Below are 12,872 nucleotides of genomic sequence, written 5' to 3'. Positions count from 1 at the left end.
AGCAAATAGGACTTGTACCTGGGCCTCCTTGCTCAGATGTGGGGGCATTACCACTGTTTCACCAGAGCTCTTTGCATCCTACAGCATTTCAGGTGTTGATCCAAATACTTCTTAAATGTCTTCAGGGTTCCTGCCTTCACTCACAACTCTCTGGGTGAAAAAAAATCCTCAAGTTCCCTCCTTAAAACTATGCACCCAGTTACTGCACTTCAAACAGCAATTTGATTACTGTGGCTTTGTGGCCTGTGGGGTTTAGCTTTGCAATGAAGTGACCTCCCTGTTCCTTGCATGATGCTTACACTTCGAACTGGGCTTCAAGAGCTTGTACGGAGAGCGGGGAATCTCCCAGCGTCATGAGAGGCGCTATGCCAATGCAAACCTGCCTTCATTGGTTGCTCAACGTGTCAATGTTGAGATGCTTTACTGTCGTGGCTGGGTGACACAGCTTTGGTCTGGTAGAGAGCACAGACTCACGCTGTGACTAGTCTTTAGCTGCACTGGCGCAGTGTCCGGTTTGGTGGGGGTGGTTGTGTGTGAGAGAGGGGAGAGGTTGAGAAACAAGGCGGCGGTCTGCCTCTTGTTTCCGTTCGTGGCTTCTCATTACCCTTCGGGTCCGTGAACCCGGTGCATGGGCGAAGGACAAAGCGGGGAGAGGGAGAGATTTCAGTCTCCAGTCTCGGAACTGCCAGTTTCTGCAGGGAAACGGGCGGAAGTGTTTACGAATCGTGAAAAAAGGGGAACTGTTGCAGTCTGACACCCGACAGAGAGACACAATCCCCGGGACCAATGGATTCACTGACCCTCATCCTGTTGTCTGGTGTCATTCCAGTAAGTATTAAAAGCTGTGGACCCTCGGTGTGCCCAGTTTCACTGGGAATGCGAATTTGAGAGGGAACTGATTGGATTTAAGTAAGACCCATTGTGTGTTTTATTTTGTAATGAGGAAGTCCCAACAACAAAGTCTCCAACATTTCCCGTCCTCTGTGGATTACACAGGACTATACAACCTGCTTCCCCCCCCCCCCCCCAAAGAGGGGGCTTTGGTCGTGGTGGGATTATCTGAAGATTTATACAGGACCGTTAATAGGGCCCTTGTGTACGGAGCCCATTGAAAGGAATATATCGGAAAACGTTCCTTTCACTTTCGATTCTTACCCTTCCAGGGTATTACGCCCACTTGTGTGTCTTAATATGTCTCATTGAGGCTTGTAGCTTTAGTGTTCACAGGCATCAGCCGTGTGGCCCTCAGTCCAGACTGACGGACACTGTACAATTAAACATGTATCTAAGGATGGATGTGCTGGCATGGCGGGGGGGGATCCCAGAACCAATTTACAGGATCCCAGAGATAAAGGGCTCATTGTATGAGGGGCAGTTGGAGACTCTTGGTCTGTACTCGATGGAGTTTAGAAGGATGAGCGGGATCTGATTGAAACTTGCAGAACACTGAGACGCCTGGATGGAGTGCACATGGAGCAGATGCTTCCACTAGAAGGGGAGAATAGGACTCAAGGACACAGCCTCAGAGTGAAGGGATGACACTTTGGAATTGAGATGAAGAGGAATTTCTTCAGCTGGAACGTGGTTAATCTGTAGAGCTCACTGCTGCAGAGGGCTGTGGGGGAGGCGGTGATGGAAATCAGGTCATTATGTGTATTTAAGACAGGTTCTTGATTAGTAAGGAGATTAAGGGTGAGGGGAAGTGGGCGTTGAGAAACATATCAGCTATGTTCGAATGTTGGAGCAGATTGGATAGGCCAAATGGCCTAATTCTGCTCTGATATGTTATGGTCTTATGATCAGGCAGATCTCCTATTTGTATCTCGAAGCCCCATAACAAGAGATTTGAGCCCACTCCAGGGCAGTGCCAAGGGAGTGCTGTCTGGACTGTGGGAGGTGAATTTGTACCAATGTCTCGTTTGTCTTGTGATGATAACTGTATCCATACGCCTCATTTCAGTTTGTATGGAGTCTGATGTAAGCTTTGCTGTGCATGTGTAACAAAAAAATTATCTAAAGTGTACCTGAACCTTAACTGCATTTTGTTGGAAGGATCTCGAAGGCGAAACTTCATTTGTATGTAAATCCTTTGTCTATTATACAAATAACAGATGTTGTTCAAGAGTTTCTAGTATTAACATTGCTAGATTTTAGCTGCTTAATGGTAGTGGGTGATATTGGCCAAAGAAGCTAAGATTCAGTCGAGCTATGGTTCACACGAAAGGCAGAGTAAGCTGCAGGGTTTGAAATGCTTCCTTTTGTTGCTAATGTGTCAGTAATCTGTATCTCTTCAATATTCTGTTTAGTTCATCTCCCAAACAGTGCCTGCTAAATGAAAGCTTTGATAGCTTTCTGTTATGTTCCTGTGGCTGGGCTTGAAGACATTTTTTTCAAATCTTTATTTTCAATATGGCTCTCTAGAAGGATTACTGTGCGAAGGGAACAGTTCTGTTTTAGATATTTTACTAAATCTGGTCAGATAATTTGGCTTCTTGTGTAAGGCTGGAATTCCCCTGAACACACTTTGCTAAATTTATCTCTGCGAAATTTTCAAGCTGCCATTATCCTCTCAGGCTGTAATTGGTCTTAATAAGTTTCACAAAATCTTAATATTGAAAATAAATGGAAACCAGGTTTCTCTTTGGTAATTTGCATCCTAGCAGGAGAGTAAGGCCTGTAGCAATGAAATCCAGTTTCGGTCTAAATCCTATGTGAGAATTCCAAGGTCTGGAATTGAGTGGAGATGCTTCCCTCCCATTGATGCCTCATCTATGTGTCCTTTCTTCTTGTGCTGATATGTATTTGTTAACTGTTTAACTGCAGTGGGCAGTGCCAATAAATGCAATCATAACCTCATCCCAGTGTCTGCCCAGATGCAATTGGCAAACATGTTCATTGTCTTCATTATGATCCCCTTCCTAGTCATTGAGAAACAGCACATCCAGTGGGTCTATTGAATAAAACACATGAAGACTCAGTCCTCATCCTGGGTATTTCAACACGATGGCTCAGTGGTTGGCATCACTGCCTCACAACATCATGGACCCAGGCTCAATTCCACCTTTGGATGACTGCTTGTGTGGAGTTTGCATGTTCTCCCTGTCTGTGTGGGTGTGCTCTGGTTTCCTCCTACAGTCCACAGATGGGAGTTTATGTGGATCAGCCATGCTAAATTGTACCGTGGTGTCCAGGGAGTTGCGGGCTAGATGGATTAGCCAGGGGAAATGCAGGGCTACGGGGATAGAGTGGGGAAGTGGGTCTAAGTGGGATGCTGTTTGGATGGTGGGTATGGACTCAATGGGCTGAATGTCCCACTTCCATACAGTGGGGATTCTATAATTCTAACCAAGAGAAAGCGGAAGGAACCAGTTTTGAGGGTATGAGATATCCCCACGAATATTTGTTGACACGTTCATTAAATTTCACCCCCTTCCGATTTCTTCACTCCTCTCCAGTTATCTTCATGATAGCTTGTTAATAACTCATTAGTAAACATGAAAGACACCTTTTAATACATGTCTAATCTTTCCTCTGCGTTGGTCGCATTAGTGTACTTGGGATTAATCATCAACAGCAGGAGATTGGCCAGGACAGTTCCATGTGGTCTGGCTTTTATTTAAGTTTCAGTATATACCGGGCTTATCCAGACTTTGAGAACATGTCACCCTTTTGTGGGCAGTGACTGTGAATGGGGGAAAGCCAATCTTGGAAGCGGAGGGGAGACCACTGGATCTGGGATGGAGTCAGTATGGAACTGAGAAGGGTAACTGCTGCTGAGATGCAGATCTGCCACTGAGCTGAAGTGAGTCGTGGAGCAGGCTCAAGGTCTGAGAGGTCACCTCCTGTCTCTTGGTAACTGAGCTGCTGAGTATTGTGGTGAGAAGCCTTCAGTTTCTGAGGAATTGACTGAAAGTAGCTGATTGATTTTATTGTCATGTGTATCAAAGCACAGTGAAAAGAGCTTTGTGAGCAGTACAGGCAGATCACAGCTAGCAAAGGATGTACAGATCAAAAGGGCTTAGAAGCGGACATGTTACATTTGAGGCTAGAGTCCATTCAACAGTCTGATATTAGCCAGAAACAAGCTGTTCCTGAACCTGCTTGTGTGTGTGTGTTCAGGCTTCTGTACCTTCTGCCTGATGGAAGAGGTTGTAGGAGATCATTACCAGGGTATGATGGGTCTTTGATGATGTTGGCCGCCTTTCTGAGGCAGCGAGCTGTGTAAATATAGTCCATGGATGGAAGGTTGGCTTCCATGATTGTCTGGGCTGTGCACATCACCTTCTGTGGTTTCTTAGGGTCCTGGGCAGAGCAGTTGCCATACCAGGCCGTTACGCATCCAGACAGTATGGTTTCAATGGGGCATCTGTAGAAGTTGGTGAGGGCTTTATGAACGTGCCAAATTTCCTGAGTTGCCTGAGGAAGAAGAGGAACTGTTGTGCCTTCCTGACTGTTACATCCATGTGGGAAGTCCTGGAGAGATTGTCAGTCATTGTTACTCTGAGGAACCTGATGCTGTTCACTCTGTCAACCTCAGCTCCATTGATGTAGATGGGGCATGTTCTCCTCCTTTCTTTCTGAATTCCTTGATCAGTTCTTTAGTTTTGCTGACTTTGAGAGACAGATTGTTTCATTGCACCACGTCACCAAGCCCTCTATCTCCCTTCTGTATTTTGACTCATCGTTGATAGATACCTGTCCCACTATGGTGATGTCATCAGCAACTTGCAGATGGTGTACATTTGGAATTTGGCAACACAGTTATGGGTGTGTAGGGAGTACAGTAGGGTGCTGAGGAGGCATCCTTGGGTGGGGGGTCTCCAGTGTTGAGTGTTATTGTGGAGGGGGTGCAGTTACCTCTCCTCACTGTGGTCTGTGGGTCAGAAAGCTGAGGATCCAGTTACGGGGGGCGGAGCCGAGACCAACGTGTCTCAGTTTTGAGATCAGACTGGAGGGGATAATGGTGTTGAAGGCAGAGCTGTCCTCAACGAGCAGGAGTCTGATGTAGGTGTTCTTATTGTCCAAATGTTCCAGGGATGTGTGCAGGGCTAGGGATATGACATCCTCTGTGGACCTGTTAAGTCGGTAGGCAGATTGTATGGGATCAGTGTGGGCTGGGAATGTGGAGTTGATGCAGGCTATGGCCAGCCTTTCGAAGCTCTTCATGATTATTGAGGTCAGAGCCACTGGGTGGTAGTCATTAAGGTACGTTGCATGTGCTTGCTTGGGCATGGGAATGATGGTGGTCATGAAGCAGGTTGGGACTTTGGATTATAGGAGGGAAAGGTTGAGGATGTCGGTGAACAGGAATAGGAGGATCAGGAGTGGAGGTACATTGAACTTCAGAACTCTTGGTGTGAGGAACGAAGGAAAAAGAATCAACTGAGCTTTATTGTTCCCTGGAATAGACTGATTGACCTGTGAGGAGGATTTGAGGAGACTGGGCCTGTATTCTTTGTGGAAGGGAAAGAGGTGATCTCATCGTGTATGTTTCAACTTCTGGATGGTTCAACAATGAGGACAGCAAGGATGTTACCTCTTCCCCCTCCCACAAGAGGTGTGTGTGTGTGTGTGTATAGATGAGAAGGAATTTCTGGTGAATTTTTGGAATCGTCTGCCCTAAAGAGTCTTTGAGCACATCCAAAACAGCGATCAGAGTAACATGGAGAGCATGGTTTTAGATATGGTCACTCAGCAGCGTATGGCAGTGCAGTCAGAGAGGTAATGAGTTGCTATCAGTCAGAAGAAGAGTGACAGGCAGGTAGTTAGGCAGCCCTCGAGCGCACCTCACTGCAGAGCAGAGTTTCTTTGGAAAATGGTGAGAGTGACGCTACCTCTAGAGAGTGCAGCCAGAGTCTGTCTGCATAAGGACTGTGCAGAGAGAGAACAGTAGTGGTAAGAGACTCAGCAGGGACACAATTCAGGTATTTCTGCAGCTGCGGATGGGACTCCAGGATCATGTGTTGTCTCCCTGGTGCAAGGGTGAAGGATACTCGGGGCATTCTGAAGGGTGAGGTGAACTATCATGGCTTGCATTGGGACCAACGATTTAGGTAGAAAGAGGGATGAGGTTCTGCAATCAGAAAAATAAACTAGGAATTAAGAGTCTAATGATGACCGTAAGTCCGTTGTTGATTGTTGGTAAAACCCATCTGGTTCACTAATGTTCTTTTGGGAAGGAAACTGCCAGCCTTACCTGGTCTGGCCTACATGTGACTCCAGGCCCACAGCAATGTGATTGACTCTGAACTGCCCTCTGGGCAATTCGGGATGGGCAATAAATGCTGCCTGGCCAGCGACACCTTTATCCCCCCATGAACAAAGAAAAAGAATTTCAGGAGCTACGTAGCAGATTAAAAAGCAGGAACTCAAAGCTTGTAATCTGTGGGCTTTTCCCAGTCGAGGAGTCGGTGGACAGAACAGATGAATGTGTGGTTGAGGAGGGAGGGCTTTAGATTCCTGGATGCCTGGGTTCCTTTCTGGGGAAGGTGAGACTTGTGCAAGTCTGATAGGTCACACCTGAACTGGAGCGGGACCAACTTCCTTGTGGGCAGGTTTGATAGTGCAGTTGGTGGAGCTATAGAGTTGCACAACACAAAAATAGATCCTTTGGTCCAACCAGTCCATGCTGAACATAATCCCAAACTAAACTTGTCCCACCTGCCTGTCCCTGGTTCATATCCCTCCAAAACTTCCCTATGATGAACATTATCTCCCCCGAAAGAGTCATACTGACTCTCCTTCCCCACCAGGTGGGCATTAAGGCTGTCCCTCAGAATGTTTTCCTAATAGTTTCCCTACCACAGATGTTAGATTCACTGGCCAGTAGTCTTTTAAATATTGTAATTATACCTGCACCCACCAAACCACCCTCTGTCTAAAAGCTTTACTTATGTCTTTTTTAAATCTCCCTCCTCTCATGTTATAAACTTTTATCAGGTCGCCTCTGAACCTCTTTTGCTCCAGTAAAAGAAATGTCCCAGCCGATCCAGCCTTTCTTTATCACTCAAACCTTCCATACGCAGCAACATCCTGATAAATCTTTTCTGAACCCTCTCCAGCATGATAATATCTTTCCTGTAACTGGGCGACCAGAACCAGACATGGTACTCCAGCGGAGGCCTCACCAATGTGCCGTACAATCTCAGCATGATTTTCCATGTAGATAGTACAGGGGGTTACTTAAAACGAAATTAGGAAAGTGAAGAGGGGACATGTAAAATAAAGGAAAATCCAAAAGCATTTTATCAGAACATTAAGGGGAATAGATTAAACCAACGAAAAACTGGAGCTTATTTAGGACCCAAGTGGCAAACTGAAGGTGGATCTGGAAGACACAGATGAGGTTTTAAATAAGTATGTCACATTTATGATAGAGAAGAATGATGTAGATATAGAAATTAGGGAATAGCACTGTAATATACGTGAATAAATTACAATTCAGGGAGAGGAGGTGTTAGCAGTTTAAGCAGGCTTGAAAATGGGTGAATCCCCAAGTCCAGATGAGACAGAACTCAGGCTGCTGTGGGAGGCAAGTGAGGAGATTGCAGGGGCTTGGAATTTACTTTTCAAATCCTTTCCAGCCCCAGGAGGATTCTAGAGGACTAGTGGACAGCTAATGTGGTACCCTTATTCAAGAAGGGAATACCAGGAAACTACTGGCCAGTGAATCTAACATCTGTGGTAGGGAAACTATTGGGAAAACATTCTGAGGGACAACCTGAATGCCCACTTAGTGGGGAAGGAGAGTCAGTATGACTCTTTCAGGGGGAGATAATGTTCATCATGATTGAATCTGGCTGAGTGGCAGAAAGCAGAGGGTGACGGTCGAACGTTGGTTTTGTGCCTAAAATCCTGCGTCCAGTGATGTACTACACACAAAGTTAGTTTCTGAATCTCTTGCTGTGTGTTGTGTGCATTAGACCTGAATGTGGGAGGTTTGATCAGTCAGTTTGCAAATGGTAATGTAGCAAATACCAAGGATGAAAGCATTAGACTGCAGGACAATATTGTCAGGCTGGTCCATTGGGCACAACAATGGCAAATGAAATTTAATCCTGAAAAGTGTGAGGACTAACAAGGGAAAGGAGTACATGGTGAGTGCTAGGACCCCAGGAAATACAGAGGACCAACGGGGCCTTGATGTGCATCCCCATGAAGACAGCAGGACAGACGGATAAGGCCGTTAGGAAGGCTTATGCATACTTGCCTTTATTGGTCAAGGCATTGAATGTAAAAGGTTATGATGGTACTGTGTAAGACATTAGTTAGCCCACAATTGAAGTATTGTGTGCAATTTTTCTCTCACAATTAAATGAAATAATTGCACAAGAGAAGAGATTCCAGAAGGTAGTTGCCTGGGCTGGATTGTTCCCGTTATGAAATAAGACTGCTTGGGCTGGGAATGTTTTCTGCAGAGCGGAGGTAGCCGAACAAGGACTTGAGTGAGGTTTACAACTCACAAGGGGCACAGACAAGATAGATAGGAAGAATATTTTCCCCTTAGTGGTAGGTCAGTAATCAATGGACATAGATTTAAGGTAAAGGCAGGAGGTTTAGACTGGAATTAAGGAAGATTTTTATTTCACCCAGAGTTTGTCTGGAACTCACTGCCTGAAAGGGCGGTATAAATAGGAATCCCTTGTGACATTGAAGAAATATTTAGATGATCACTTGAAGTGCCGGGCATACGAGGCTACAGAGCAAATAGCTGTACTAGAAATGGGACTAGAGTAAATAGGTGATTGATGATGGGCAGGAGGACCTCTTTCCTCGTGATAAAAATCGAAGATCTGTCAAGATCTAGATGAATGGCAGAGCAGGCTCCAGGAGTCCATTAGATTCCTACTCCTTTTCTCTGTGCTGTTCTAATCACTATCCAGTTGGAAGTGGGAGCATGTTTAGCAATGACTCACGTTCAAATAGTCGACTGAAACAAAGCAAAGGTACAAACCTCACTTGAGGCCTCAAAAAAACCTAAACAGCCCTGTGAGAACCTCAGGAGAGAAAACTGGCAGATAGGGAAGTGAGAGGAATCTAAGGAAAAGAAAATTAATAAGTCAATTGGAAAGGATAAAGAAATAGCATGGAGAATATATGGGAATGAGTTTTTTTAAAAAAAGGCCTAAAACATAGAGAAGGAAAATGATTACATTTTGACAGTAAAATGGAAGTAATCTGTTGAATAGAAAGTCAAGTTAATATTGAAATGGGATAAAGAGAGGTATGAGGTCTAGAAAAGCTGATAAACACTTCCAGGAGTGGATATCAGATGTTTAAGGTAGTTTCCTCTTGAGTGTTGTGGTTTCTCTGGTGAGATGGTGTTATCGTTTGTGGGAGAGGTGTGTACAAACAGAGTGAACCCAACTGGAGTGAGTTCAACAGGGTTTTCACTTCGTAGGTGGGATCATGAAAGATTCTATCTCAAAATCTCTCAGTTTACAGTGACTCAGAGCCAGTTGCCCAGAAGATTGTAGCCTGCAATTTCTTTCAAATGTCTCCACTTCATCAAACCCGGGGCTTCCCTTCGCTTCCATAGTTGCTGTGTTTTGAATGGGACATTCACTGGCTACCCTCTCCAGTGCCTGTAAAATGAAAAGAACATCAGGAGGAGTCTCCACAGTGTGCTGGCCAAGTCCATCCCTCAATCAGTTTTACTAAAACAGGTTTTCTTTTCATTAGAACACCACTATTTGTGGGAGTTTGCTGTGCAGAAACAGACTTTGCTCTGTGGAAATTCAGGAAAATGTAGCAAAGGGTCCTGTATTCTCTATATCATGTGGGCTCTCCATCACTCCTAAGATCTTTCCTCCTGCTTCATCCCACCATCAGTGCCACTATTTGGTTTGCTCTGTTATTGTGTGTGGGGGCTCAGGGTGTGAGGAGAGACTAGGACAGTATCCATGGCAGCTTGCCCACATGTGGCCCTGCCAGTGCTCTAGGAAGAAGCTGGTGATGGGCCTCACATGCGCTGGCTATGGTCCTGACACCTTTCCAGATAAACAGTCTAATCCCAATGATGGGTGGAGGTCATGGTGTCTGTAAGAACACGATTCTGTTGCTCACAGAAAGGTTCTGCCTTTGTTTTGTCACTTCTATCGGTGCTCCATCATTGAATAAGCTCACTAGCTAGCTGACACTTCCCTCGTGGAAGGGAGTTGACCTTTGACTTGGGGTGGGTGTGGGGCTAGAGTCAGGTTGAGCTGGGCCAAAGTCCACCACTCCCCACCTTGCTCCATGTGCCTGACTGTGATATCAACTCTTTATAAGTCCAGTCGGTCCAGAAGAAAATCCCAACGTTTTTCTCCTCAGTTTTTTGGTGCTGAGTGATATCACCATGACAAATTGTTGAATTTGAATTCGATGCAGTGCCTGGAATTAAGAATCTGACGATGGCTGTGAATCCATTGTCAATTGTTGGAAAAACCCATCTGGTTCACTAATGTCCTCTAGGGAGGGAAACTGCCATCCTTCCCTGGTCTCACCTACACGTGACTCCAGACCCATAGCAATGTGGTTGACCCTGAACTGCCCTCTGAGCAATTAAGGATGGACAGTAAATGCTGCCTGGCCAGTGATACCCTCATCCCATTAATGAATAAAACAAAAATTACACACAATGCTCAGTAACCTACCAAGCACTCCACAACACTGTGGAGGAATAGAAATAGCATTACTGGCTGGGTATACATTACTATGATAGAGTGCATACTGGACTGAGGCTGTCTTGCAACCTGCCTGTATGGATTTCTCCCCAGGACTGTCTAGATGTGATCATTGTATTTCTTTCCCCCTAATTTGTACTTAAAAATGATCAGAATGAGGCTGGAATCATCAAAGCTGTGATATCCTTGAGTTACCAATAGCATTTCCAAACTTCCCCTTCACTTTTTGTCACTGCCACCTGATTTGAAAAAGACAAAAGATTAAGAACTGAAAGAGTTTGATTGATCATTTGTTGAAGTAGATGATAATGACATGAGTTTGGAGACCTGGCTGTTCCTGAAATTGATTGTTGCAGTCCCTATTTTTAAAACTTGAGTAAAATCTCACAGACAAAACTTAGTGGTGCCAATTCATAAGTTAGTTCCTCTTGAATTGATTTATTTGAGGATAGCTCATCAGCTGAAAAATTGTTTCCATTAACTCAGGGCTCCCCCTCTCAAACGTACGAAGAGCTCTATATTTGCTATCATGAGGGCTCTCCATCAGATCAGTGAATGAATGAATGTGTTGCCACTGTCACCCATTCCCTGGCCCTATGAAGATATTTCTTCTACTCCCAGTTGCCTAATGATCCAGGCCTGCAGCTATTCAACAGTGCAATAACTACAATTCCAGTTCTTCATCTCCTTTAATGGGAAGAAAAGACAGAACTGTACGATTAGCCTGTTCCAGTTTTTGTGTATGGGGTCTCTCTGTAGTTCAGGCATTGTGACAGTCGTGTTTGTTTGACTACAAGTGTCTTGACATTGTGTTGCTGCAACAAGTAATCTTTTACAAATGATGTGTGCAACCTTCAGCTAGCGCAGCCCAGGCTACAAATCTCCTTGGAACAACCAGCAGTGATAGGCCCCGTTGACTTCAGTGCTGCAGATGGACCCATGATCTCATGAGATGTACAAAGTTAGCGAGACATCACATCTTCACGACAGTGACTTTGATATAATAGGGTATATTTTTTGTCCTCCTCGATGCTAATCTCCAGTCACATTTGTAAGGCTACAGTTGCTTTGCTCTGTATGTTCACATGCAAAAGCTACAAAGAGTGAGAGAGTTGCATTTATGTGGCTGCTTTTCTTTCATTCATTGTCAGGTTATGGGCTAGGTCAGCCTTTATTGCCAATCCTTAATTGCCCTAGAAAGGTGGTGGTGAGCTGTCTTCTTGGACCACTGCTCTCCATGAGGTATGGGTACACCTACAGTGCAGGTCGGGAGTGTGTTCCAGCATTTTGAACCGGGGCAGTGACATGGTTACGAGTCAGGGAGTCAGTATCTTGGTTGGAAATTTGTAGGTTGTTCCTGTGTAGCTGCTGCCCTTGTCCTTCTAAGTAGCCGAAGGAGCGTTGGTGAATGGCAGCAGTGTATTCTCTATATAGTACACACTACTGCAACTGGGCTTCAGTGGTGGAGAGAGTGGATGTTTGTGGATGTGGTACCAATCATGCAGGCTGCCTTGGCCGGATGGTGTCAAGTTTCTTGAGTGTTGTTGGGGCTGCGCTCATACTGGCAAGAGGAGAGTATTAAATCACATTTCTGACTCAAGCCTTGGAGATTCACAGACCCGCTATGGAGAGTCGGGAGGTGAGTCACTTGCTACAGGATTCCTGCTCTTATGCCAGGATATTTAGGTGACTGGTCCAGTTCAGATTCTTGTCAGTGGTAACCCCCAGGATTGATCGAGGGGAATTCCTGCAAACAGTCAGCAAAAGCACAATGCACTGAATGGCCTCTTCTAGTGCTGTGAGAGCTGACGATCCTATTCACTCATTCACAATAGAGCAGCCATTTTTCAAATGGAATAGCCACTTCCTGTTGTATATCATAGCTGCTGGAAATTGCTGGCTAACTAGACACAAGTTGTGCCTTGGGATTAAACAAACATCACAAGCCTAAAACATATCAAAATGTCATTGAGTATAGTTGTGGCCCGTTGTGAATGAGTGCATTGAAGGGGAAGTTGGAGGAAAATACCTTTTTTCAAATGTGCTAATTAGAAAAGATTAATACAGTGATACAGTGCTTGTTATTGTGCTACTGACAAAGAGACTAGAGTAAAAATCCAGGAAACGTGTTCCAATCCCACCATGGCTGTTTTAAGAGTTTGTGTTTGGTTTGTACCAGAGGCATAGTGGTAGAAGCCAGATTTGTGC

General features: G+C 45.0%; 1 protein-coding gene across 2 annotated transcripts in view; it reads left to right on the top strand.

The window, feature by feature from the left end:
• The first annotated feature begins 406 nt into the window (after positions 1 to 406).
• LOC125450273 (tumor necrosis factor receptor superfamily member 5-like) overlaps positions 407 to 12,872 on the top strand; it is a 54,535-nt gene continuing 42,069 nt past the window's right edge. For both annotated transcript variants that reach the window (XM_059652846.1, XM_059652845.1), the window contains exon 1: positions 407 to 828. Coding sequence is in view for 1 of the 2 variants with exons in the window: in XM_059652845.1 (XP_059508828.1) it covers positions 787 to 828 (42 nt within the window). In the remaining variant the exon portion in view is untranslated. The remainder of the gene's footprint in view (positions 829 to 12,872) is intronic.

The sequence above is a fragment of the Stegostoma tigrinum genome, chromosome 19, assembly GCF_030684315.1.
Source record: "Stegostoma tigrinum isolate sSteTig4 chromosome 19, sSteTig4.hap1, whole genome shotgun sequence".
Classification (NCBI taxonomy): Eukaryota; Metazoa; Chordata; class Chondrichthyes; order Orectolobiformes; family Stegostomatidae; genus Stegostoma; species Stegostoma tigrinum.
This window is presented reverse-complemented; position numbering and strand designations above follow the sequence as displayed.